Source organism: Diuraphis noxia, unplaced genomic scaffold (assembly GCF_037042655.1).
Source record: "Diuraphis noxia isolate RWA-SAM2 unplaced genomic scaffold, SU_Dnox_SAM2 contig0002, whole genome shotgun sequence".
Taxonomy (NCBI): domain Eukaryota; kingdom Metazoa; phylum Arthropoda; class Insecta; order Hemiptera; family Aphididae; genus Diuraphis; species Diuraphis noxia.
In genome coordinates, this window is record NW_028301712.1 from 32,785,082 (window position 1) to 32,812,754 (window position 27,673).

General features: G+C 28.4%; 2 protein-coding genes across 4 annotated transcripts; one reads left to right on the plus strand and one right to left on the minus strand.

The window, feature by feature from the left end:
* The first annotated feature begins 1,150 nt into the window (after positions 1-1,150).
* On the plus strand, positions 1,151-18,667 carry LOC107165357 (uncharacterized). 3 transcript variants are annotated; one of them, XM_015513543.2, is made up of 11 exons: positions 1,151-1,849; positions 2,816-2,929; positions 6,335-6,403; positions 7,059-7,180; positions 7,971-8,813; positions 10,433-10,646; positions 10,713-10,821; positions 14,691-14,844; positions 16,681-16,860; positions 17,437-17,579; positions 17,699-18,667. In XM_015513543.2, exons 2-11 carry the CDS (start codon positions 2,839-2,841, stop codon positions 18,000-18,002), a joined length of 2,229 nt encoding a protein of 742 aa, XP_015369029.2. In that variant the 5' UTR covers positions 1,151-1,849; positions 2,816-2,838; the 3' UTR covers positions 18,003-18,667. The 3 variants fall into 3 exon arrangements, with proteins under 3 accessions (XP_015369029.2, XP_015369032.2, XP_015369030.2); XM_015513546.2 differs by having other exon boundaries at positions 1,155-1,849; positions 16,681-16,764; XM_015513544.2 differs by lacking the exon at positions 1,151-1,849 and adding an exon at positions 1,891-2,052.
* Positions 18,668-22,068: 3,401 nt separating this feature from the next.
* On the minus strand, positions 22,069-27,313 carry LOC149058363 (uncharacterized). The gene is made up of 9 exons (XM_089220110.1): positions 27,172-27,313; positions 25,168-25,394; positions 24,919-25,083; positions 24,613-24,765; positions 24,367-24,519; positions 23,381-23,572; positions 22,978-23,306; positions 22,731-22,890; positions 22,069-22,348 (listed from the first exon to the last, which is right to left on the minus strand). The coding sequence occupies exons 1-9, from the start codon at positions 27,177-27,179 to the stop codon at positions 22,239-22,241; spliced, it is 1,497 nt and encodes a 498-aa protein (XP_089076236.1). The 5' UTR covers positions 27,180-27,313; the 3' UTR covers positions 22,069-22,238.
* Positions 27,314-27,673: the final 360 nt, after the last annotated feature.

The window sequence follows — 27,673 nt, forward strand, 5'->3', positions numbered from 1 at the left end:
GTTAATGGTTAAATGTTTAGGATGTAATCAAATACAATAGTTATCTATAGTATTTGATGTCATGACGAAGCATGTCACACGAAAAAAGAAAGAGAGAGGAAAAATGAAGACAATAATAATATGTCAATATTCAATTCCGGAGCGTTATTTATAATAACAGTGTTTTACTGTTTTGCCTTTTTGTCCAATCGACGTTGTGTCAAAATTAATGACAAAAATATAAAGTAATAATTATAAACGATTAATTGTAATAAAATTTGTTATATGTTAGCTATAGGAAAACCAATATTATTTTATTGTCGCGAGTTTATTAATAATATTAATAAAATAACGATGTCATTGCGTACGACCGGTTGTTTGTGTGCCGGTGCGGTACGATGGCGGCGGTGTCTGAGGTTAAGTTGCTTCGCCTGTAATAGTAAAATAACGCAGAAGCGCGGGGAACGGGTGTCGGCCGTCGAGCGGAGCAAGGCACCAGTGGACGCCGGACGGGTGTTCAGCGTCGGAGCCCGGAGGAGAGCAGCGTATAGCGCGGGGATTGCGACGGTGCCTGTCGAGCGGTGGCGGCGGCGGCGGCGGCGTTCGGAATTTCGGATCGATAGCAACCACGGTTGCCACTTGCCACTGCTCCGACGCTCCGTTGCTGTGGCAGCAGAGCGAGCGAGCTAGCTAGGCGGAAAGTACAATAAGGTGGAATAGAGAACAAAAATCATGGTATAATAACGCACGCCGCCCGCATCGACCTCGAACGCGTTCGCAGAACACAAATAATGAACATAGATGCGTCGGAGCTAGGGACCGTTCAATGTTCGACGTTTCCGACTACAGTCGTTGAGCATGAGCAATAATAATATATCCCACACCCATGATTGTCGCAGTCGCACACTCGCACGCGCACGCGCAAGCATCAGTGCGCGCCGACACCAGAAAGAGAACACAATACACGAACAGACGATTATAATATAGCTACAAACTCGTGGCGGCGCATGGAACTGTGCTTGCTCAAATGTTCAATACTAGCCGACAGCCGTAGTCACCGGATAGGTGGGTGGGTGGCCAAACGGTGGTTTATGTCGGGAAGGCGACGGCGGACTGTTCGGGTGGTCACGCTATAGGCGGTGGCCGGTAGTTCGTGTGTTCGACACTGTAACCCGAGCGTCCCGACTCCCGAGCAGTCGACACTCGACAGTCTGACAGTCGTGACTTTGTGAGCAATGAGCATTGAGCACCACACAACATTCGACACGGGCAGCGCTCCATTTTGCCTCTGACCGACACGGCGTACCTTCGTTACACTTCGTGCACCGTCGTCGTCCAACGAATCGCTCCGCTGATCAGCATTCCGGTGCCGCCGTTCTTCGTCCGAATCGGGCGAATTGTCCGCACTCCGTTGACTCGCTCACATGATTCAGTAAGGTTCGCTTCGGTGTGACGGTGTTGATTCCTTTCCCGGCTTTCCCCATTAGCGGTTTTATCGCGTACGGGGTCTCGCGCCTGTGCGCCGGTCTGCGACTCCGCGTGTATCGTATATCGATTGTCATTTGTCGGTCTCTTTTCGGCCAGATATCTTTTCCCGAATCACACGCTCGCCAACATTACAATTAATTATTATTTCCCTAAACTCAAGTGGATTGTTGTTGTTTATTATTTTCATCGTTGATAATGTTATAAATACAACGGATAACGATAATATATATTTTTTTTTAATTTGTATTGTGAGCTTTGTAAAATTATCCAGTTATCGTTGTTTGTGAAACAATTGGGTATATCATTATCGTCATGTTGTTTGAGGACATCTGAACAGCTGCAGCAGCACACGGAATCGGACTCAGTTAAAACTACGATAAAGGTAAGCCGGTATGGGCCGCCCTAACGATATTTCCAAGTACGGTGTTCGGACTGGGTCGTGTATCAACGCGATCGTAAATCGTAATAATAATAATGTTATTTGTCCGGATGTCTTATTGCATAGATTTTCATTCTCCGTTGTTCGACATTTTAAAATCATTTGGGATCGGAGTATTTATAAAAATTTAGTTCCATAGATAACAGGTAAGATTCATAGCCAGGATTTTTTTAAAGGGGGCGGTGTGAAGTGTCTTAATTCAATATTTAGGTAAATACAACTTGGGAAGGGGGCTATACATATAATTTTCACACATATTATACATTTTTGAATTACATGTCCGAGGAAGGTGTCTTAAACATCTCATCTGGCTACATGTTTGTATAGATCTGGGTATAGGCAGATCCTTATTGATATTTTGATTTGTGGATCTGATTTCATGTTATGCGAGATACCTAGATGTCTATACAACAATTATTACATTAGATGGGTACCTCACAAGTATTCTTTCTTGACTTCTCGTCAAATTTTGTTGATAATATGCTACAGGTATAAAATATAGGCTTAAAATTATAGTAATATTATGCCCTATATTATGTAATTGTGTCTGCTGCTTTACTATTGTAAAATCCTCGGTAAAATCATAATGCGTTGAAACCCCTAGACTAAAACTGCCCTTGTAAAATGCATATCCAACGTATGCGTACATGCCTATCTTCGTCTTAATGATTCTGGATTGTCTGTCTGTTTGCACAGTGTGCCTACTGTCTGATCTAAACAGATCTAGTTTAGATCACGTCAGAGGAGCCTACTGTTATGTGGTTTTTGCATCTCTCTTTACATTGGGCTTTACAATTTGAACACTTTGGCATTTTCTTTATAATATAGAATTCTACACTAAAATTGCATATCAACCAATTGTGCAGACCAATCTATTATAAATTAAATTTTTTTTTTTATTGTGTTTAGGAATATTCAATATTGAAACGTAAATGGTCAATACAAGAGCGTGTACAATGGATTCAGAAAAAGGGAAGAAAACCCAAAAAAAAAACCCAAACAGAAGTAGATCGAACAACTCTGGTTAGTGTTATATTTTGTGATTAAGTAATTACCTAAGTTTAAGTTAAATAGGTATGAACCTGTTAAATTGCCTACCTAGTTTTAAAACTAAAACTGTAAACACAATATTTTAGTATGGTTTAAAAAAAATTTGCATGCAAAGTCTAAATTAAAATGTGGTAGGTAGTTAAAGGTAAGAAGGGTCAGTTTTTAGCTTTAATAAGAAATGTTTAATATTTTAATGCTAATTGAAATGTATAATACATTACCCATCTATTTACCTATTTTAAATTTAAATAATTTTAATCGCTTCATATAAATATAAAACCCTGAAGTGTTATGTATATAAAAACTAGATATAAGTACAGTAAAACCTCTATTAAATGGAATCCTCCTTATAACGAAAAATTTCAATAGTCCCCGAGTAAATAATATATGCAATTTTTACCTTTCTATGATAGAAAACTCTTTATAACGGAAAAATGTTTGGTACCATGTGATTCTGTTATAGAGAGATTTCACTTAAGAAAGATGAAAGTTGAAGTAATTAATTTAAAAAAAAAATGTTACATACCTAATAACTAATGTTGGGATTTTATAGCACCTATAATATAGCATTATAAAATTTCATATTTGGAGTCCATGATGCATAGAACAGATATATAGCTCATTCAGCTATTTTTATCTGTAGGTATTCTATAACAATTAGCAAATGCTATAAAATCAGAGTTCTGATTATTATCTTGAAATTGTGGTTGTGACAACAGTGTATTAAATTATTGTTTGGTCATTTTTTTTATTATTTATTGTTCCCCAAATATAAAATATGTGTAAATAATATTTATACTACTTACTTTTAAAACTATTTATTGCACTTTTTACTGATGAAATCTTTTGTAGGTACCTACTTAATAATATTAAATATTATGGGACCTACAATTAATTTCTAAACCATAAAACGAATTCTAAGACTAAACTGAGGTAGGGGTCAAGGCTTAGATTATGGTGAATAAATAATATTGCCTCCCCTAAATTTTTATCCAGTTACCTTAGTGTGGACTGCATACAAAAATCAATACAATTATCGCTGTGAACCCCCCCTCCATTTTTTACCTTCTATCATTTTAGAATTGAGACTGTCAATCAACTGTCTTATTTGTTTTACGGTCGGGTCATCTATCATTATTACTAATTTTGAAAATATCTCAAAATGTTTGTGCATTAATTCATACGTATACACACACCACATTAGAGAAAATATTAAATTTATACTTACATACACTTACATATATTTATATAGTAAATATAGTTGACAAGTTGGCATGTGTATATTGATTTACATATGGATTATATAAATAAAATTCCTAATTTTGCATGTTATAATTAGCAAAACACTATCACTAAGTTTCCTCTGACGCACCACCCTGGCTATATAGGGTGGCCACAAATAAATTTTATTTTGTTTCATGAAAATTAAATACTTATTTGTTTATTGTATATGTGATTACTATTGGTTACAGAAATAAGATTTAAAAAAAAAAATTAATACAGACTAGCCATAGCAGTTTATTTTACTCATTGACAAACCTTGCTTATAACCATAACATTATTATTTGTAGTGAGCTAAAATGTGCAGTGTCGTATCTAGGCATTGGCAAGGTGGGCGGGGGCCAAGGGCGCAGTTTATAATGATCGTGCTAGGGGTGCAATTTTTATATCATATAAATACTAAAAATTCATTTAAATTTATAACATAGGTTGCCAAGGAGGCACATAAAGCTAGTTACAGAACTGAGAGGGTGTAAATGAAATTAAGTAACTGAGTAACCAATGCACAAACATAGTAATGCATATATTTTCATGGTAAATGCAATGCTCTCAAATGGAAATTGAAAGTTCATAGTAACTAGTAACTAAAAGATATACTCAGAACTAATGCCAGGTCTACACAGGGAAAGAAAATAATACAAATAATAAACTAACATTTTTCCAACTTGAGCAGGACAATTTTAATTGCTTTTGAAATCAGAAACCAAATAATAACCACTCTAGTAATAGTAACTAATATCGCTCTACATAATGTAGCAGATAATAATCATTAATTAATCTACAAAATAAAAGTTATCTGTTATAAATATAAGCATATTGTGTATACAACCTTTTTTTTAATTAGTTATTTTACTCGCAATGAATAATATAATTATAAATGGATAATCGTTTACTATGGAAGAAAAATCAGTTAATTATTGCTAGGGTCCAGATGGTCAAAAACGCATTATGTTTTTGGTGCTCTAGGACAATGCTTCTAAGTACATAATTTGTTTCCTGAAACAGAAACCTCTAAGGCAAAACATTTATTTTTCTAGAGAATTTATTGATTTTTTTAGGGAATTTAAATTCAGACCCTACTTTTACCTCAGATGGATTACCCATCTTGGTTTCACTTATCCTTGGGTAAGTCAAGTAATACAATTAGTTAGAATATAAAATATTTATAATGCTTGTTTTTGATAAAATGTATTATACTTAATACTTTCATATATAAAAATATTAGTTTATAACTTTTTTTTTTACGATGAACCATAAATACATTCATTGCTCTGCTTAAAATCTTAAAAAGTCTAAATAGAAAGCCCGTAGGTTCAGATTCTTTCATTCATCCTGTTTTTCACAAAAGCTTATGCAATAAATAATTGATACTACAGATGGAAAAATACTACTGTCATAAAACTTAGAGCTCACAATCATGAAAGTATAATACTATAATAGGTACTGAATTAATAAAACATAAGAAAGGCGCTAAATGCTAGATTAAATGGGTTATGAACAACATAGAAAGTTACAATTTATCATCTTGAATTTTTGATAAAATTTTAATAGAATAAATAAATAATAAAAATAATACATTTATAATTTTAATATATGATTCAATTATTCACTGTTATAATGGTATATCGCTTGCAGTGTGACCAAAGGTTAGGTGGGCAAACTTGTTATATGGACAGTACCTGTACTTCCTGCTATATACTTAGGTTATATTTTACAATCATAGTTTAAACCTCAGTTACGCTTAACCCATTGATTTTATTGGCTGATTTCTGTAGTATAACCTTAGTTTAACTGTTGTAAAATGGGCCATTAATTACACAATAAATTATTTTACCATGACATTTTAACCAACAATTTCAGGATAAAATCATCTTTGGCATTTATAAATCTATGTGGCTACTTATTTGTTGAATCAATAAATAATATGATGATTTACTTTCTATTATATTTTGCAGTAAAAATATACCTTGCTAACTTAGGTATTAATATAAGGTATTTAATTTTTGTTTTTGTTAATTGAAGTAGATTTTTAATAATACTCAGCAATACATATCATTCTTAAGTTCTTTATGTTTATAGTTATTATTTTTTTAACAGGAAATGATAAACCAAAAATGAAATCCGACAGTAAGTCGTCCTCTATTTGTTCAAATCCAGAGAGTGAAGGTAATTTGATTAAATTTTTATTAGAAATCAATAAAAGTTATTAATTTAAAGTTACTTTATATAAATTCCTATTTATATAAATTAACCTTTATTATTATAATAATATATAAAAATTGTTATTTTTTTATAATTTATTTTGTTCATGTTGGTGATTATCTTTGTTTTTGCTGTATAAAATAATTTTAATCATTATATTGATTAAATCAATAGTTGTGTGCTAATTTACTACTGTAAATTATTACTATATATATATAAAAAAAAAAAATGTTAATTTGAAATCAGTAGTGTTTTTAAATTGTGAACTGATTATCAATAGTAACAATTTTTATTTTCATTCAATATTTTAGGTACAAATTTTACTAGTAATAAAAAATTTCTTGGTTAAATAGCTTGAAAATGTAATAGGTACAAGGTTTTTTATATTGATTATGATCATATATTGCAAATTAATAATATATTCAATTTTTAATTTCTAAGACTTGAAAATTTAACTACTCGAGTTTCCTTTTAGTTGTGCTTACAGCAATTTAAAATCATCAGATAAACTTAAGAATATATTTTCAGGAATTTTAAATTTCAACAAAATTGGATTCCTTTCAAATTAATAATATAAATAAAATATTAATGTATTTTTTTTTAAAATTTTATTGTTCAGAAGATGATAATGCACCTACAACAGTATTAAATCCACCAGCTGGGTCATCAATCAAAGTGACTTTAAAAAAGACAAGGTCATGTAGCAGTAGTTCTTCTAGGGAATCAACCCAATCATTTGAAGTGAGAAACTTAATAATACATTTTAGTTTTTAATCTTCTTAATCAGTATGATTACATGTTAGTAATACCTATAAATTTCTGATTTTAGTCAATCTGGTTTAATAAAAGCTTGTTATTATATGGGGTATAGAACAATTATATATATTTTCTCAATTACTCTTAACGAGTACAAGATTATAACATAATATATTTTAAATTTTTCTGATGTTATGTTGATTGACTAAAATTACTGAATCATATCCTATACCCTTACGGTTGTAATACATCGAGCAATAAATTCCTAATATTAGGTTCTGGGTGGAACAATTTTACAATGATTTTTTTATATGCCATCATCTTTTGAGGGATTGAAAATGTTTTGGTTTTTAACTTTATTGGTGAATTTCTGGTAACAAATGAAGTTAATACTTTAATGAGTTAAAAGTACAAATTTCTAGAACTTTTGATTAAAATACAACTAGGAAAAACGATATAAAAAAAAATTGAAAAGCGGGAGATACATACAACAACACTCCTAAACTAACTTATCCACACACACATTTCAATATCGGTGCATTCCGTATTTCTGTCTCGCGTTCAAAACGCCTTTGATTAGTAAACTTACTTAATGGTTATGTGGGTTTGGTGTTTGCCACTGATATTTATTTTTTATTTACATTATATATTTTCACACAAGTAAATGGATGCAAATGGTAGAGGTGTTGATACAGCTATTTTTTACAACTCCGGATATTCTGATTTTATAAAAATCCAATTTTTATTAAAAATCATGTATATTAATTAATTCCAGGTTGTGAGAAGACTTACAACTACTACCGAAAGTGTTTCTGGCGAAGAAGATTGCGAAAATCCAAAGGACTCTGGACAGGAAAACACTTCTGACAAATCACCCTCTGTTGATGCAGGTGAAAATGAAAAGGAATCTGAAGGAGAGTCTCAGAATGGTAATAGTTTTGATGACAGTGATATAGAGATATTGTCAGATGATTCTGATGAATCACTTACTGAAAGACCTAGTCCAGCTGTGTCAGTTAAAGCTGAGGAGAAGAATGTATCTATTAATACAGTAGTAGATTTAAAAACTGAAGAACTTCCTCAGAATTCTACAGCAGTTAAGAAAGAAGAATGTAAGATACAAATTAAATCATTAAAAGAAGAACAGTTAATAAAAGAATCAGACTCAGAAGGTGACATAGTTATCATAAAAAATGATAATGAAACTAAAAATACTGAAGTACCTCAATCACAAAACGGTGTTGAAAAAAATGAAATTAAAGAGCAGGTTAAAGAACAAAAGTTTAAAGTTAATGTTCGTTCTCTTGATGATTTAGTTGATCCTCGTAATGCAATTCGAATCAATATGCAATCGACTTCACAAATAGACAGGTCACCAAATTTTTTAACTCAAAATGGTGGAGGGCCTTTTCCTCCGCCATATTTGTCATGCGATGTCTGTGGATTACATTATGATTCTTCAGAATTATTAAATGATCATAAAATAACCATGAAACATTTCAAATGTTCTTTCAAGGAATGTGAACATTTAGTAGAATCAAGTCAACAAGAGTTTCTAGATCATCAACGTATAGTTCACAATAGTATGCCATCACCAGTTCAACAATTAGCACACCAAGTAATATTAATATAATACAATAATTTTGATAATAGGTAAAAACATATTTTTAATATTAGTTTTCTATTAATAAAAATTATTTAAATTATTCTATAGTTTAGTATTTGTTATACAAATACTTATTATTAGAGCTCAGGTTTCCAATGCATTTGCATCTTTTTTTTGGAATGTTTTACACAATTCTTTTCAAGCTATAAATATGTTTAAAGTACTTTATATTGTAACCAAACAATTTTTTGAAATTTTTGATCTACTTCTCCTATTATGATTAAAAAAAAATGACCTGATTGAAATCTATATAAATCAAATCCAAATACCATTTAGTTACTGATCGCTATCACTCAAAAACTACACAACGTACAGACTTGTAATTTGGAATAGAGGTTCTTCTCATATTTTCAACGCGCAATAAGAAAAGATTTTTCGAAATTCTATATCTAGTGGCGCCATTTATCAAACAAAATCAAATCAAAATATAGAACATTAGGTAGTGGAATAGTGGTCACTCTTATGTAAAATAATCTAAAAGTGCAACAAGAAAGGATTTTTCTATATTTGCATTTTAAAAAGGAGGGCAAATAGAGACTTTGAGATCCATGGTGAAAATTTAAACTTTTTTTATTTCTAAATGGTTGCCATCATGTGTGCGGGAGATACATATAAGAGACTGTTCTTATTCACTCATCAACGCCTAGACCAAACCGCTGGGTGTAGATTGTCTAGAGACTTGCAATTTTGTACAGAGGTTCCTTAACCAATGTAGTGGTGCACTAAGAAATATAATATAAAGAAGAAAAATTGTTTATTTGATTGGTTTAATCTCTGGAACTATTTAATTGATTTTAAAAGCTTTTACTATCAGAAAGCTACACAATCCCATGAATCTATTTTTTTATTCTAAATTAGAGATTTTTTTAGAAATAATAATAATATTAAATATATTTTTGTGTATTATATGGTTGCTATTGGTTATAAAATTTAGTATGGATGAATAAGAAATTAACAATTAGTTATTAAGTACCAATTTATAAATATTGTTTCACCTTTACTGAGCTAAAAATGCGAGAAAATATTATGATTGAATATACTTTCAGACCTGTATTTTAAATGACTATGTTAAAATTATTTTATGGAGATTAAGATGGGGGTAAATCCACGAATTTGTCACTGGAAGTTTTTATCATGACTAGCTGGGTATAAATGATGAATTAACCAAAAATTTTGAATCATATAGAGTCGGCAACAAAGTGCCCAGGGACCAACTAGTATAAGTATACTATTATGTTATACTAATCACCTTTATTTTGAAATATGACTATATAACATTAGGTAGTCTGGTTTTAAATTAGATAAAGCTGAAATTTATCTTTATGTCATACTAATTAAAAAGCTGATTTAATTGTGTACAACTTTTATTAGAGTATTTTTGTAACACAAATGTTATTTGTCAAATTAAATTTTTACTTATTTCCCACATATTTTTACACTTAAAATGTATTTTGTTGTTGATATTGTTTAAGGAATTTAAATCTACTAATAAATGCTAAAATGCTAATGATATAATATATTTCTTTATATCAGGGTTTCAGTATAAAGTTAAATTGGTTTGTTTTAATTAGGTTCAACGTTTACCAGCAATGGGTTTTGATCAACAGTTACAGTCTGGTGTACCACCATTACCTGAGAGCCTATCTCCTAGTATGTATACACAATCATTACGGATGCCTAATCAGCCAGTTCCTATGCAACGTGCCATGCGTCCAATGATGAGGCCTGCCTTGCCACATATGATTTCTCCTAGAGGACGTAATGTACAAAGAGGATCAACTATGAGTGAGTTTCAAAATGTTTTATTATATTATTAAGGAGTCACAATTGTATATTTATTTGTATTTTTAGGAGGAAGACCAGTTTCTTTGAATGCATCTCCAAGAGGCAGTTCTTTAAAAAGACCATTAACCGCACCTAGACGGGGAACTCCACCTATGAAACGCACAAATGTAGATAGGTTAGTATCTATAGAATATTATATTTAGTATTATTATACTCAAGGTAGAAATATAAAGGTGTCAACACTTCGCTTATAATTGATTGCAATGCATACACTAGTTGTAAATTTCACCTGGAGCTAACTATTTTTGCTATGAAATACTGATTGAGACATTGAAGGATTTTTTTATGATAGGTAATATTATATTAATCTAATATAAATCTATGTCAAATTAGAAAATGCTCAATAAGTCAAATTTTTTTCAGGAATAGTGTTATGAGTATATAACAGGTAAATGCCGTGATGCACAAAAAGTTGATTTTTAATTATTCAATAAAATTGAATGGGTACTATATTATCATGTTTAAAGGACATTTAGCTCACTATTGATTCATTAAATGTTCAATGTTCATGCACTCCGGTATAAGATTATAAAATTTCAAAAATGATATTTGCATTTGAAATGTAGTACAAATTTAAAATTAAATACTATTTTATAAATATATTATTAATTTCTCGTCTTCATCATTTAACCAATGAATTTTTAATAATTAAATATGACTAAAAAAATTAAGTGTCATGTTATAAATTATAATTTATAATTTAATACAAACATGTAGTCATTGTTATTTTAAAAGTAAATTATATTAATGGAAAATGTATCCCTTGATTTTTAGTATAAGAGCTAACAAATGAGTAGAAAACCCTGAAAAATAGTTAAAAATTTTTTATACATTTTTATAAAAAAATTGTTTCACTGTAAGCAGATATGTGTGGTGTTTGTTTTCGTCAAAACATGCAAGCTAATAACATAGTCAATGTTAATGGTTTGACTTATATAAGATAGCAGTAGCTATTTTAATGGCAGTATCACATTTTTTTTCATTTTATTGTACTGTTTTGCCGTCTTATCATTGTTTCTAAACTTTTGAAATCATAAACCATTAAATATGTATTTATTTTTTGTAACTTGCATTTTGATCATGTTTACTACTATAGTGTAAATGACCTGTATACCAAGTATACCATAAACATGATTTTTTAGAAGAACCAAAAAATCTTTATTTTATTAGCAACTAAAAGTTTTATTTTTTAATTGTATTAAATGTAATACATTTTAATAGTTTGTCACTGGAAATCTCTAAGAACTAATATTTGTAGATTAAACATAAATTTTATTAATTTATAACAAAATATGATAACCTTAATTAGTTCTGTGTATAGTATCAAATAAATAATAATTAATTTCTGTAATTATTACAGTAGGTATACTAATATGATTATAATCCAGTATTTTAACATATAAAATACCATAGTTAAAAATTGTAATATATTATTTAAAGTAACGTTAAATTATTTATATTAATGGAATAAAGTATGGAAAAAAAAATTTCTTGACTTAAAATACTTAACTAAATCAGATTCAAAATACAGTAGAAGCCATTTATTAGAAACGCTTGGGATCAAAGTGAAATGTGTCAATTAACACCGATTGTTTCTAATAAGCGATTGGTTTGATTTGTATTATGAAAAATACGTGAAAAATTTATGTATGTATGCATGCATGTATATGGTATTTGGTCACTTCCCGTCTGACATTTCCTCGTCACATGTTTCCCCGTAAGATATTTCCCCTCCAATACATTTCCCCGTCCATATTGTATTTATTTCTGAAATATTCAAACTTCAAACTATACCGAGATTGTGTAAATTTAATAATATGTGTAATATAATTAATAAAATATAAGCAATAAAAATACAAAAAAATTATCATAAAATATTTTAATGTTGCAGTTCTAAATTATGAGCGATTCCAATTAAGTACTCATCTAGATCACGTTCATCATATATCGTAATATTTTATATACGCCTAGCAATATCTCGTTATTTTTTCTTTTTTGCTGTTAATTTAATAAATTGATTAATTTTTACTTCAGTTAAATGTTATTTTTTAAGAACCTCAATAAGTCGCCATATAGTAGGATGAGCCGCAGCTAACAAAGACAAGAATGCTCTATGCCAACCTTCAATATTATTGTTTGTTTTTGGTAAACCTGCTTGTGTAGCATCATATTGGTTCCACAATTTCAAATCAAATATTGGAGGTCGCCGTATATTTCTTCGAGTTGGTCTCCCAATCTAAGTCTCTTCAAAATAATCAATTAAATGGATTAATAACTCTTCATTGTCTACAAAAAACTGTTGAGACTTTAATTTATCAAATTTAGTTTATTTATATTAGTTTATCGACGAATCATTTGGATTTTACACCGATAACAAAAAATATTAGTCGAAAACATATAACAATAAAATAGCGAAATGTAGACGTATAGAAAATATTGTGTCTACATATGATGAACGTGATCTAAATGAGTACTTAATAATCGGAATCGCTCATAATTTAGAAGTACAACATTAAAATATTTTATGGTAATTTTTTATATTTTTATTACTTATATTTTATATTTATGAGTATACTTATAATAGACGGGGATGTGTCGTACGGGGAAACGGAGGGGGAAATATCTTACGAGGAAGTGGTTACGGGGAAACGCGTGACGAGGAAATGGCAGACGGGGAAGTGTCCATGAATCCATGTATATACAGGGTGATTCTTTTAAGCGGGTACTCTAATTATCTCGAAAAGTATTGACTTTTTTCAAAATATTTTTTACATGGTTTCAAGTTGTTAAAAAACCAACGTTTTTATTAAAAAATTATTTTTTTTAAATATTTTTTATCCTTATATTTTTTTAAGTTTTTTACTTTTTTGAATGACAACATAGAGTTTTAATTTCATATTCCAAAGCAGAATATTTTTCTAAGTATTTTGATTCAAAAATCGAATTTAGGACGATTAGTTTATGAGTTATATACTTATATGTATTCAAAGTTTAGACAAGCGGAGTAGTGGACAATCATTTTGCGGGGTAACCCCGTACCACTCCACTTTGCCAATCTTAACTTTAAATACTTATAACTCAAAAACTACTAGCCCTAAATTAAATTTTAATGAATCAAAATACTTAGAAAAATATTCTGCTTTGGAATATGAAATTAAAACTATGTTGTCATTCAAAAAAGTAAAAAACTTAAAAAATTATAAGGATAGAAAATATTTAAAAATATAATTTTTTAATAAAAACGTTGGTTTTTTAACAACTTGAAACCATGTAAAAAAATATTTTGAAAAAAGTAAATACTTTTCTAGATAATTAGTGTACCCACTTAAAAGAATCACCTTGTATATTGTATAATTTTAAAAAAAGTATGTACAAATGTATATATTCACTATATTATTTAAAATATTTTCTTTTGAAGTTTGTTTTTTACGTTAAGTATCTTTATGACCATATTTTCATATGAATAATGCTACTCAAAATTGATTATCGCACGGATAATCGGTGTACATGTTAACTGACCTTCGCCCAATCTTTTCAAATAACCGACGTGATGTTTCAATAATATGATTTTTTTTCATTGTTCTAATATATGGCCAGTCCGTCCCGGTACATTTTGTTTCAATAATGCGATTATATCAATTATCCATGTTTCTAATAAGGTGGCTTCTACTGTATCAACATTTGTTAATACATAAAAATGTATAATATGCTATACAAACGAAAATAATCTAAGCAACGCTCCTGGTGGAGGTTATACAAAACAGTACTCTAAAAACTATGTTAGTGGTATTAAAAAAATAATGTTTTTGGGCCACTGTTTTTTTTGAAGTCCAAATGGTTGCTGAGTATAAGATTAATTGGATGGGTTATACAAATAGTATAATTTTTTCCACACTATCATCATGCTATAATATAAGCAAGTGTTGACACATCTATGTAACCACATTGATTATATTTCTAGATTTAAATGTTATTTTGATTTAGAAATTCCTTTACAACTACCTTGAACAAGACTCCTCAGATTGCTAAATCCATAGCAGAATCTCTAACCAAAAATGCAACTAAAAATTCAGCATCTCCGGCTTCACAACAAGATGTTGTTAATTTGTTTTCCAAACGAGGACTCACTATTAGCACGGTAATTTAATTTTAAAAAAGGGGTGAATTTAAAAACAAATAATTTATTAGAAAATTTAATCATAACCAATTAAACATTATTAAGCAGGCGTTAAATTATTATTATGCAGATACAAAGACTAACTAACTATCTGTATATTTATAAAAATAGTGGGATACAATATATGATCTAAGACTAATTATTATGTAACAATGGAGATAATTTTGCGAAAATAGCTATGGAGATAATGAAGTTTTGGGGATAAGTGTATTAAGAACAGAGGAGAGGAGAGTAATTAGTGGACTGATAAAGAATTGAGGAGAGTGATAAAATTAGATAATATGATGGACAAGTGATCTGTGGAAAAATCTTGAGTCCGGGTGGCTTCAGTGTAAGATTTTGGTCTGGAATGAGGGTTTGACTCCAGAAATTTGGCTGGAGGTGTTTTTGAGGGTCTTATTTTTTTGAGCTCTTGGAAACTGCGCAACCCCTGAAGTTGGCAGTGTGGCCCCCGGAACAGAGTGCACACTTGGCTGTTCTTTTCCGGTCCTTGATATGGATAGGTTACATATTGACTTCTAAAGTAGACATATTTAAGACTTTTTGTTAATCGCAACCAACTAAGAAATATTTTACCATCAAGAAAATGACAAAAATATTTTTGGCCCCTATAGGTGTATAATAACATAGCAGTATAATCATAGACTTATTACTTATACATAAATGGAACAATCTTCATGATATTAGGTTGATTGATTTCAGTCAAATTTGATATGGTATTTTGTGTATTAGTTTAGTGTGTGTTTTTAACATTTATTTTTTAAATAAATAAATTATTAGTTTGTTGTTAATTTGTTAATTTTCATTAACCATTTAAATTATTAATGGAAGATAAATAAACCTGGGCTATCATTTAGGTACTATCAACATCAACTATTAATATAATTAGTTATCACCGGAACAATAAATTACATTTTATTTAAATAATATGTTATTTTTAAATATTTCAATAGTTTTAAACATAACATAGAATATATTTTAAACATACTATAATTAATTTCAAATGTTTTAAAACAAAATGTTTAAAACTGCAAACATTGAAAAGTAATATTTATTTTTATTTTTATTTTTAATTTAACAATATTAAATTAAACAAACATTTTTTTACTTTGTCAGACCCAGTGATGTATTCATAAATTTTTTCATTATATATGCTCAGAATTGTCGTATAAGAGGAAGGGTGTAGATTTAAGGCTTAGCAGCATTTCACTACTAGACTTGACCCCCAGTGCCGTAACTAGCTTTATGTGCGCCCTTGGCAACCAATGTTATAAATTAATAATGCATTTTTAGTATTTATATGAAATAAAAATTGCGCCCCTGGCGCGATCATTTTAAACTGCGCCCTTGGCCACCGCCCACCTTGCCAATGCCTAGTTACGGCACTGTTGACCTCTCTCACTCAAAAAAAAAGATAAGTCTTGATTAACCTAAATATAATCTATGCATCAGATGGAGTTGAACTTATTTTTGTTACATAATTCTTGTCTTCATTGTTATGTATAGTGTAAAAAAGTCAGTTATTGATAACTCAATATAGTTGATGTAGTTTTAGATTTCTTTTATGTTGTTAGGGTATAACCAAGCAGACCAATATTATTTATGATGTTTTTGTTTTATATGATTGAAACACTACTTGTTTCTATGAATTATTTTAAGCTAAAATGAGTTTTAATAGAATTTGAGCAGAACCAAAGTATTTTGCGTTTAACTCAATATTACGGACTATGGTTTCAAATTATACACAATTTTCCTTAATATAATTATTGTACTAATATATTTTTTATAATTGTTTAGGTGGATAATGGAAAAAATTCAATTCTTCCTGCTGGACTTAGCTTGAACTCAGCTGTTTCCATTATACCTACATCACCTCTTAAGGTACCTAGTAATGTACCTAATAAGGTATCTAGTAGTGTATCTAATAGTGTATCTAATATGGCATCTAAACATGTACCGCCTAGGGTACCAAGTCAGGTAAATTATACTGTTTTTAATAATATATTCCAAATATTTAAAATATACTTTTTCATCATAAAAATCAGAATCATTGCTAACAAGCAGACAAGGTAATTTTTTCAAGTGTTTTGTCATTATAATACAATTCATTTTGATTGAAATATTTACCAAATTACATTGAGTATTTAAAATAAAAACCAATCTCGTAATTTAAATATAATATCTAATAGTTGCACTTATAGGTAATGTTGCATGCACATCATACATCATCGATAAATTATTTTATGTAATTTATATTGAGTTTGTTGTGGATACATGGGTTTATGTCATTGTAGATATATTGTATTATTTGTATATTATTATATATTAATTTTAGATAGTTAAAAATATTCTTAGACCAAAGTAATCTTTGAATGTAAATTATTACATTAATGTAAAACTGATGAAATATAATAATTTAAAGTATTATTAACAACAGTTCAAATGTAGTATATCTTGCAAATATTTTATAATTTTTGTGAATATATTATTTGTATAGAAAAACTGCTATGAGATTGCATAAATTTGTATTAACATACAACTATTCTGATTTAGAGCATGGACACTGTTGATTTAACTGGTCCTGATAAACCAAAAAAGTATTATCCTTGTGAAGTATGTTCAAAAACATATACGAGTTCTGAAAAAATGTATGAACATTTATCTATTGCACATAAATCATTTCCATTTACATATAAGTAAGTAATTGTTTTTTCTTCACTAGTATTTAAAATATGAGTTTGAGTAAAAAAAAGTTGTAAAAAATAATATGTAATTTTTCCTTTTTCATAGATATTTTGTTTTGATTTTTGTACAGGTGTAACCATTGTTCATTTGGTTGTCAAACTGTTGAGGCTTGGAATCGGCATAAATCAACAAATCACAGATCAGAAATCAATAACTCATCATTAGTGATCCCCGTTGTAGACTTGAGTAGACCTGCTACTAATATGAAACTGAGAAGTTTGGGTATCACCCAGTACATATCAGTTTCCCAACTGGATAACCAAGGTGGCCAATTTGGTATACCAATCATTTCTTTTGGAAAGAAGGGCAATTTACGAGAGGCAATGAACACTTCCACCTATTTCAGTTTGGGGACACTACAGAACATACAATGAATATCAGACAAAGACTGTTTTAAAATAGCATCCATTTTGGTTGTAATTTTTGCATTTTACTCAATAATCGCAGTTTTATGCATTTTATTACAAATTTATTATGTATCAACTTATACTACTTTAATTTGGTACAATTTAAAAATGAATTTTGATTTTGTTTTTTTTTTAGACTAAATTTCTCAGTTTTAAAAGTAGTGTTTTTTTTTTTTTAAATATAATTAAATTTGTTACTCATTTTAATAAGTTCTTGTTTATTATTATTATTTTATATTTCAAAAAACTAAGCGAATTTTCAAATTCTAATTTTGACAAGCTTTTATTGCATAGATTAAAGAACTACTTCTATATAACTATAAACAATATTTGTAAATCTTTATTATTTAAGTGAGAAATTGATTTTAAAGGTCAAAACTCCAATGTTTATTTTTTATTATAACTATTTTTAATGAAATGTTAACTATTGTCATTTTTTATTTCCTGTAAACAAAATTATAATTTTTAATTAATATATTATTATACATGGCATATTCATATTTTATCCCAATGTCACATTTTTGTCATTATATTTTTAATACATGCAGTCATGTAGGTAAAAAGGGGAAAATAATAACATGTTATAAGTTATAACTCAACAAGAATGTTTTAATAAACATAATATAATCATATACCAGTGTTTTTTACTATATTCTAGCATATTTATGTTTATTTAAAAAATATTGCTAACAGTTCAAATATTTGAACTAACATGATAATAGAAAAATTATTGATTTGATTTTAAATTTTTGAATTGGAGGAGGTTTTTGGTAGAAAATTAAATGTAGTCGGTACTTTAGAGAGGTAAAGTTTAAAAATTTCTTACACTTCTCAATTCTTAGGAAAAACAGTAATTTTTATATGAAATCGGATCTTGACAAAATCAAATTAATTTTATTTTTTTGGTTTAACTTAAAACTAACAATCGTTGGTACTTGAAATTTTCACCTTATGTTATATTAATGTTCTGTTCAATACTTTTTCAAATGTTTCAACTCTTAGCTATTTAAGGACATGCCATTTTCGGATTTATAATTTTTCTTTTAAAAACGATGAAAAAGCATGAATATTTAATAAAAGATTCCTCCTAAGTCGGTTCATACTGGAACCAAAAGTCCAAAAATGTACATATTAATATTGTATATTATACAATGTTTAACCTACCTCAATAGTTGACACTAATATTAAAATAGATTGCTAATGATAATATAGGTAAACATAATGTGCCTAAATTTGACTTGCTCGGTCACAAAGAGAACACATACGAGTAATTCGTGAACATACCAAATCCGTGGATTAATCGCTAATCTTGTTATTACAATCAAACATTGCTATTTAATACGGTTATTATCGTGTTGATTCACTAGTAAAAATCACGATAACGTACCTATGAAGTATGAATTATGACCATAGATATTAATATTTCACTTATGACGCATAACGACTGTGCTGTGTGCGGCAACCGTAAGTACGTAACTGTCATTATTTTTGTAAAACGATTTTATCGCATAAGAATTCGCTAGGTATATCCGCAAGTGTTGTTTCTGTCTTACAAATGTAAAACATTGCGAATACTGTTTTGCGCAGAAAAGAACCACTCAAGCCGTAAACCAAGTTAAGCAACCAAATGTTCACATTATAAAGAGGAGAATATTTACTGTGCAACGTTGTTTTTAATTTTTCGATACCATAAATACAAATAAACTTCTTATTGTTTATGAATTCATTGTTTTTGAGTTTTACGAACTTACATAACTTTTTTTTAGTTCTGGTATCGAAAAAATAAAAACATCGTTGCACCGTAAATATCCTCCTCTTTATAGTGTGAAAGTTTGGTTGCTTTAGTGATGGAAATAATCAAAATAATGGTATTAGTCATATTTATCAATAATTATAAAACATAATTGCCAAGGATCATTTAATTTTCATAAATATTTATCATCAATATAATAATATTCAATTTTAAATAAAATAATATATTATTTTTTCATTTGTATTACCTTATTTAAGTATGTGTATAAGTTAATATTTAGTGTTACAACTTCAGTAGGTAACTTTTAATGTATGTATTACCTTTTTTTTTTCCTGTTCAAAAACCAGGAACGGGTGGGATCTTGTTCAGCACAATACTGCCACCTAATGTATATAATATATACATTAATAATTTAAATATTAAAAGTATAATATATACTACTCGTATATATTACCTATGTAATTTCTTGTAGCTAATGGTCCCTGTCGCCGAGGCATTTGATATCAAAAAAATAATATAAAATAAAAAATTCTTGTTGGTTAATAAAATAAAATATAAAGACTTATATAATTTTAAATAACAATGAATATAAAATTAATTCATTAAAATTTAATTATTATTAGTGAAATGCTCAAATGCACGGTATTGGTAATATTGCCACACTAATGACTAATCAGTATTCGGTATAAACTATAAATATTTGGATTTTGGATTGAAAATGTATTTCTCAGTTATCTAATCATTTGATTATTTATACAACCAGTCCAAGCAATGTAAAGTTGTAAATCATGAATCATACGAACAGTGGCGTAGCCAGGGGGAGGGGGCTAAGAAAGTTTTAGCCCCCCCGCCGCCATTGACCGTGTTTATTTTAGCTATTGTAGGCTATATCCAAGAAGGATGCAGTTAAAAGATTGGAGCCTGTAGGCATAATAAATAAATAAAAATGTTTATACATGTATACAATTTAAAAAAAAAAACATAAATAAAAGAAATATGTTATTTGTATTTTTTGAATTTTTTTGTGAGACTTAGCCCCCCCTCCATACAAAATTCCTGGCTACGCCACTGCATATGAATACTCGGTTATTTTTATTTTAATTGGCTACTAATCATTCGATTATTCGATTTTTCTTTTTTTATTAGGTAATAATCATTCGATTATTCCCATCACTAGGTTGCTTAGCTTTGATTACAGCTAGAGTGGTTCTTTTACGTCGTTCACCACTGTTTCATGTTTGTCAAATCGCGTAATAAATTAAATCTATCATGCTAAATCACTAAAGGGATTTTAAAAACAATGGTACAGAATTTGTATGACCGAAGGGGCTAAGATATATGTATAAAAACTCATGGTGGCCCGGGAGGGGGGGGCTGGCATGACCTTTCGCTAGCTCCCGACATACGCAATTTGAAATTTTTTTTACCAATGTCTCACCTTCTATCCTCTATCTATATTCCTATCCTATGTTTGTACGCGCGATGTAAGCATTCGTAAGCTCTTTGTTTACATTTACCAATATTCAAATAAATCGATATGTACATTTTAGTAATATATATATTTAAACGGTATACATATAAATAATGTGTTTTTTAATTCAAATATTCAAAAATGTAATGACTAATTAAGTTCATACATTTATTACAAAGTTTATAGGTACATGTAAAGCGACTAGTCAGTAATAAAAATAAAGGTTCAATTTAAAATAGCTAAGCTTCTGTATAGTAAGCCCCACACGCACAAATGAAATTGAATACCTACTCGCGAGCACAATGAAACGTTTGATCAAACGTATTGCTGAATTAATCAGCGCTCAAAGTAAAACCAATCCTTGCCCGAGTAGCATTTTGGGTGCACTGAATGTTTTTACCAATCAGTAATTCTATGGTTCAAGGCACGGTGAAAATCTGGTTCACTGCACTGTGTTTTTAGAAAAATGAATACCGAATTTTTACATGGGATGCACCGTCATTTAAGAGTGCAAATGTCGGTTTAAAACCAGTGTAATGGTGCAAATAAGTATCTAAATAATTGTGCATTTATAGTGAAATCGTCGGTGAAGTTACCGTGTTATTGTTAATTTTATAACTGTTAATTGTTCATGCTTTAGTCGGGTCAGTTACCGTTTTATAGTTAATTTAATAACCATTCATTTTCCGTGGTTTGGTTGGTTAAATTACGGTTTTATGGATCACTTTATAACCAATAAAAAAATTATTCATTTTTAATAATACAAATAGACTTTTATTTATATATTAAAAATCAAACAAATGTCTCAATATAATTAACAATTCAATAAATATATATTGATAATAAAAAAAATCATAATAATTAATAATTCAACTAGTCTTTAGTTTGTAAAATAAAAATTCAACAAATTCTTCAATATAATAAAAACTTAAAAACAAATGTTAATTAACTTTCATATCTCAGAAATAATTAAAAAAATTTAGTCATCATTATTTGCGGTTACTTTAGGTGCATGTCTTAAATAATTATCCATCACTGATGTGAATTTTTTTTGGTCTATAGGTGTCTTTAGAAATCCGGACAAAGATTCTATAAAAAGTAATATCAATTTCAATTAGTTTATTTATTATTAAATATAATATTATAAGATAGTCATAGGCGTGTCCAGACCTTTGCAGGACAGTTCTCTGCACAACGCAGTAGCATATCAGGGAGAACCGGTGAGGGGGAAACTGCCAACCCCCACCAAAAAAAAAAAAATAAAATAAAAAATTCTGTTAGGGTTTGGGGATATGACTCATGAATCATCCACATATTGAAAACCAAAAATTTAATATTAAATTGATAAAAAAAGGTTTATATTATTATGCACTGAAATTTACAATGTAAGTTTGATCAAATTTTGCAGGCCATTCCTGTGCATGAAAGACATGACCTGTTGACACGACTATGATGGTAGTATAAAATTCACCATGTATAACAGAAAACAACTCCAAGTCTATAAATTTTCTTTTAGTTTTGCCCTTGAAACTAAAATTGCCCAAAATGTTATAATCAAAACATAATTTGACAGCTTCTCTTATGGCAGCACTGAGGTTTAATGTACCGACTTTCATGAGAATAAAACTTTTCTGTAACAAACCATATATTTTTATAGATTTTGTGTTGTAGTAGTTAATACAATATTTAATAGAACAATCCTTGCTTGTCTGACTTACTAAGTTCTCTTTGTGTAATAAGCAATCTGTATTCTCCATTGATAAAAGTTCTTCAGCTGCTTCAAGAGCTGGTAACGACGTAACGGGCAAAATATTTATAAACACTGTAGGTATTTCTGGGATTGGAAGTGCCATTGCTCTAACCCTCGAATCTGCCTTCATTATGGCTTGGAGTTTACTGTCCATATTATCTAAGCCCTTGCACATTCTAGCGTTTGAATTTGTCAATAAAACCATTTGAAATGATAACTGCTTCAATGTGGATTTATAATATTTATTATTTTTTTCAATAATTGATATTAAATTTGAATGACAACCATCACCACAAACTATAAAATACAATTTTTTTAGTTCATAATATAAATATAAATTTATATATACATAAAAATATAAATGTACAAACCTTTTACTGCAACAGAGGGTTCATTTAAGGCATTCTCATCAGCTATTATATGATCAGCAGTATTGATAATCTCATTATTATTTTCAATTAAAAAATCAGTTTCTGTGGCCTCATTGATAAATTCAGTAAGTTTATCTACACTGTTTTCCAATATGACAGAATATTCTAAATTTATTGAGCTAATTGTTTCATCTATTGAAAAGTTGAAAGTAAAAATTTGTTTGTATAGTAATATTCCAGCAAGACTGGGCAAGTTAATGATTTTTTTAACTCAATTAAGTTAATATGCATCAATAAGAAAAAGTTAAGTTAATACAAATTTTTCTTTTTTTGTACAACGCTAATTTATAGACTATGTTTATAGTGTTTTTATTTTATACAGAATTTCCACATAGTATATTGTATTTCATTGTGGTTTTCATTTCTTAAAAATGAACAACAGTTACTTATGTAATATGTAATAAATTATTTTATTATATTTATTTTAACTAACTTACGCCCAACAGGGCAATTATAGAAAGAGTATAAAGATTATATATACAATGTTAAGTACTTATATAATAATTAACAGGAGTAAGTAGTTTAAAATGGACACAGGTAATAAAAATTAGATGTATAAATTAATATACATAATAATTATTATCAGAAAATAATGAATTAATATTATATTATTAATTATATAATTAATAAGTATAATTTTTTTTGCGTGCATTTTATGATAAAGTATTATACTATCACAAAATATTTTAAAAATATAAAATGTTTAACTTTAAACAATTCATGGTAAATATGTTTACATGAAAACGAAATATACTGAAGTAGTAAAATGTAAAAATTAAAAACAAAACTAAATAAATTAACTTAATTTGTTTCTTATAATACAAACTAATAAGTTAATTAAAAAATTTAAATCAAATTAACTTTTTAACTTGTTTATGCCCAGCCTTGCATTAAAGTCTCGATTAAAGTGATAGTATTATACATACTTGAACTATTTGAATTTATTGTTTTCATCAAATTGTCTTCATCATTTATAGAAATTCCATTGTCAATGAGTGTATGATCACCATCATGGCTTGTATGATAACTTGTACTTGGAATATCACGTTGTTTATTAATAATTGTCAAATCTAAATCAGCTAAAATAAAAATAAATACCATTATACTAGGACTTAACATAATAGTCTAATAAAAAAATATAATTTTTGTTTGAGTATGAAAAATATATTTACTTGAGTTAGAAATTGGAAATATTGGTACTTTTGGCAACTCTAAAGTATGTACTTCAACATCTTTTAGTTTCTTTGGAGGTGAATCTTCTTCACTTTCTCCAAATGACTGCTCAGACCATAATTTACTGGTTTTTCTAGCTTGATTTTCTTTATCTAAAATAAATATTATTGTTTTACTCGAGTAATACATTTTAAACATTTATATAATACAATAATAATATAGTATAAAATATACCACTACTATTACTTTGCAATAGTCCAATGCAAAAATATAATTTTTGTTTGAGTATATAAAAATATATTTACTTGAGTTACAAATTGGAAATATTGGCACTTTTGGCAACTCTAAAATATGTTCTTCAACATCTTTTGATACACATTTTAGTTTTTTTGGAGGTGAATCTTCTTCACTTTCTCCAGATGACTGCTCAGACCATACTTTACTGGTTTTTCTAGCTTGACTTTCTTTATCTAAAATAAATATTATTGTTTTACTCGGGTAACACATTTTCAACATTTATATAATACAGTAATAATATAGTAAAATATACTCACAGAAAGGTCCAGCAACTTTTGTTACTTTGTGGGTAGTGCCATCATCAATATTATGATGCACCGTACATTGTTTAATCATTCGGCTTATTTGCGTCGAAGAAAGAAACTTGTCTTTCCCATCACTTTTTAAATATGGAAACCAACACAAATCATTCTTAACCATCCAAATATCTGGTACATGTTGAATTTCGTTAGTTTCCAAAAAAAGTACAACAGACCAAGATGATCTAAATAGTTAAAACAAATTAATAAATTCTACTAGCTGATATATCTTACCTATAGCTATATAATTATTAAATAGGCCATATAGGATAATAAGTTATGACTAAATTGTTTGCTATTAATTTTGTATGAAACAATTATAGTTATTAAAATATAAAAATTGTAGATATAACAAATATTTTTCATAGATAGTATAAGATTGTATACATTTTAGATTTAAATGAAATATTCAAGTAGGTAATAATCAGTTTACAATAAACAAGTCATATGGAGTATGTCTAGATGTATGTATAATATATAAATATTTTATGTTCATTGGTGTATACCTATATAGGTATATAGCATATATAGTTTTCTATTTCCCAATATCTCACTAAATTAATTTGAAATGGAGAACATAATTTTAAATTTACAAATTGTAAAATGTATTAAGAAATAAATACTATTGTATATTTATTATAATATTTATGGAAATTGAGTAAAATAATAAGTTATTTAAATAAAATTATCTAATTTTAAATTATAAGGATAAAGTAGGAATAACCTATTTCGTACTTATTAAATTTGATTTAATTTCTAATAATTATACATAAATACTTTTCTAAATAATTTAATTTAATTGTGTTAAGTAATTGCATATTATAATAGAATTGCATAAATTAAAAACTTATTATTTAAATATAAATAAGAAACAAACGATGATGTGCTTAAAATTATACATATATTGAAGTAGGTATATAGATAATAATTCTTTTTTAATTTCAGTTTGAATAGAAATTGAATGATTTTTCAAATTATATAATTTTACATAACTTTTCATATCTAACAAACTTAATTATAATTTTTAGGTTATTATAAAAGAGTCTAACCCTTAAATCAAACCTAAATCCATAGTAAATTATTATTATTGCACCTATACCAATTCATTGGCAGGTAAATATCAAGTTCAATATTTAAATAATACATCATATATGAATTGTCTTACTTTAAATATGTAGTTTACTATATATAATAGAATATAATTACCTATACCGGCTATACCCATTTATTATGTTTAAATTAAAATATAGTGTATGGCATATGTAAACTTTCATTACACATGTGATGTATACATGTATAAGTATAGGTACAGATATAATGTTGAATTTCTAAATAATTAGGTATTTAACTTAAGTATACACAACTAGCAATAATATAGTACCTATAAACTATATAGACTATATATATGATATATTGATATAACATAGTATATTTATACTATAATAGCGATCAAAAGTTTATAATTATTGTAATAAGTATAGGTACTGATATTCATAATATAAGTAAGGTATATAGTAACTAATTAGGTGTGTATAATGAAATTATTGACACGGTGTGAATATTTTAATAAAACTTATTATAGCCTATAGATTCTAATCACTTAGCTAACCCTCAAGAAGATCAGCATTTCAAATATTAACCTTGGACTATTGGCTATTAACCAAATAATATAATATAATCTGTGGCATGTAACGTAAGATCAGTGTTGCTCAGGGAACACCTTAAAATATGTTTTGGTGAGTTTTGATAGAAAGAAAATTGGACAAATTATCGACAGGTATTATATAGACCTAATAATATTTTGAGGGATATAAGTCACCTACAATTACTTTAGCAACAACAATTTTTTTTTTAATACACACCAATGAATACAATATATAATAAGTACTTATAATCATAGAGTTTGTCTGCACTAATGTAATATTATACTTATTATAATATAGTAAAATAAAAAATACTTACGATGACATGATTGTGCGTTGTTCCTTGTGCCTTTTTCAATGTTCAACAGTCGCAAACTCGCAAATCGAAAATATAATATAAATTGTAGTTAATTTGTAACTGCAATGCACGTGCACTTAATAGTTAATACGTAAATAATACAATAGACAATAGTACATAATTATTGTTTGATAATAAAAAGAAAAAACAATTTTTTCGTAGATATTTGTGAAATGATATTTGATAATAAATACCATCATTGACCAGATAAGACCTAATGAATAAGAATAATATTAACAAAACTATTTATAGTTTACCGCGTTTTTTTTTTTGTCCACGACCGACAGCCGGTGGCGCCGTGGCGGTTAACTACCAGTTACCACACGGCTTGTTACAACCAAACTCCGCGGTATATTATATATACGAGCACAATAAATAATAATATATAATATTCAAAAAACTGTTCCAAACGGCTATTAAACATATTAGCTGAACCATTTAATCGAAACGGTGTGTTTGCACG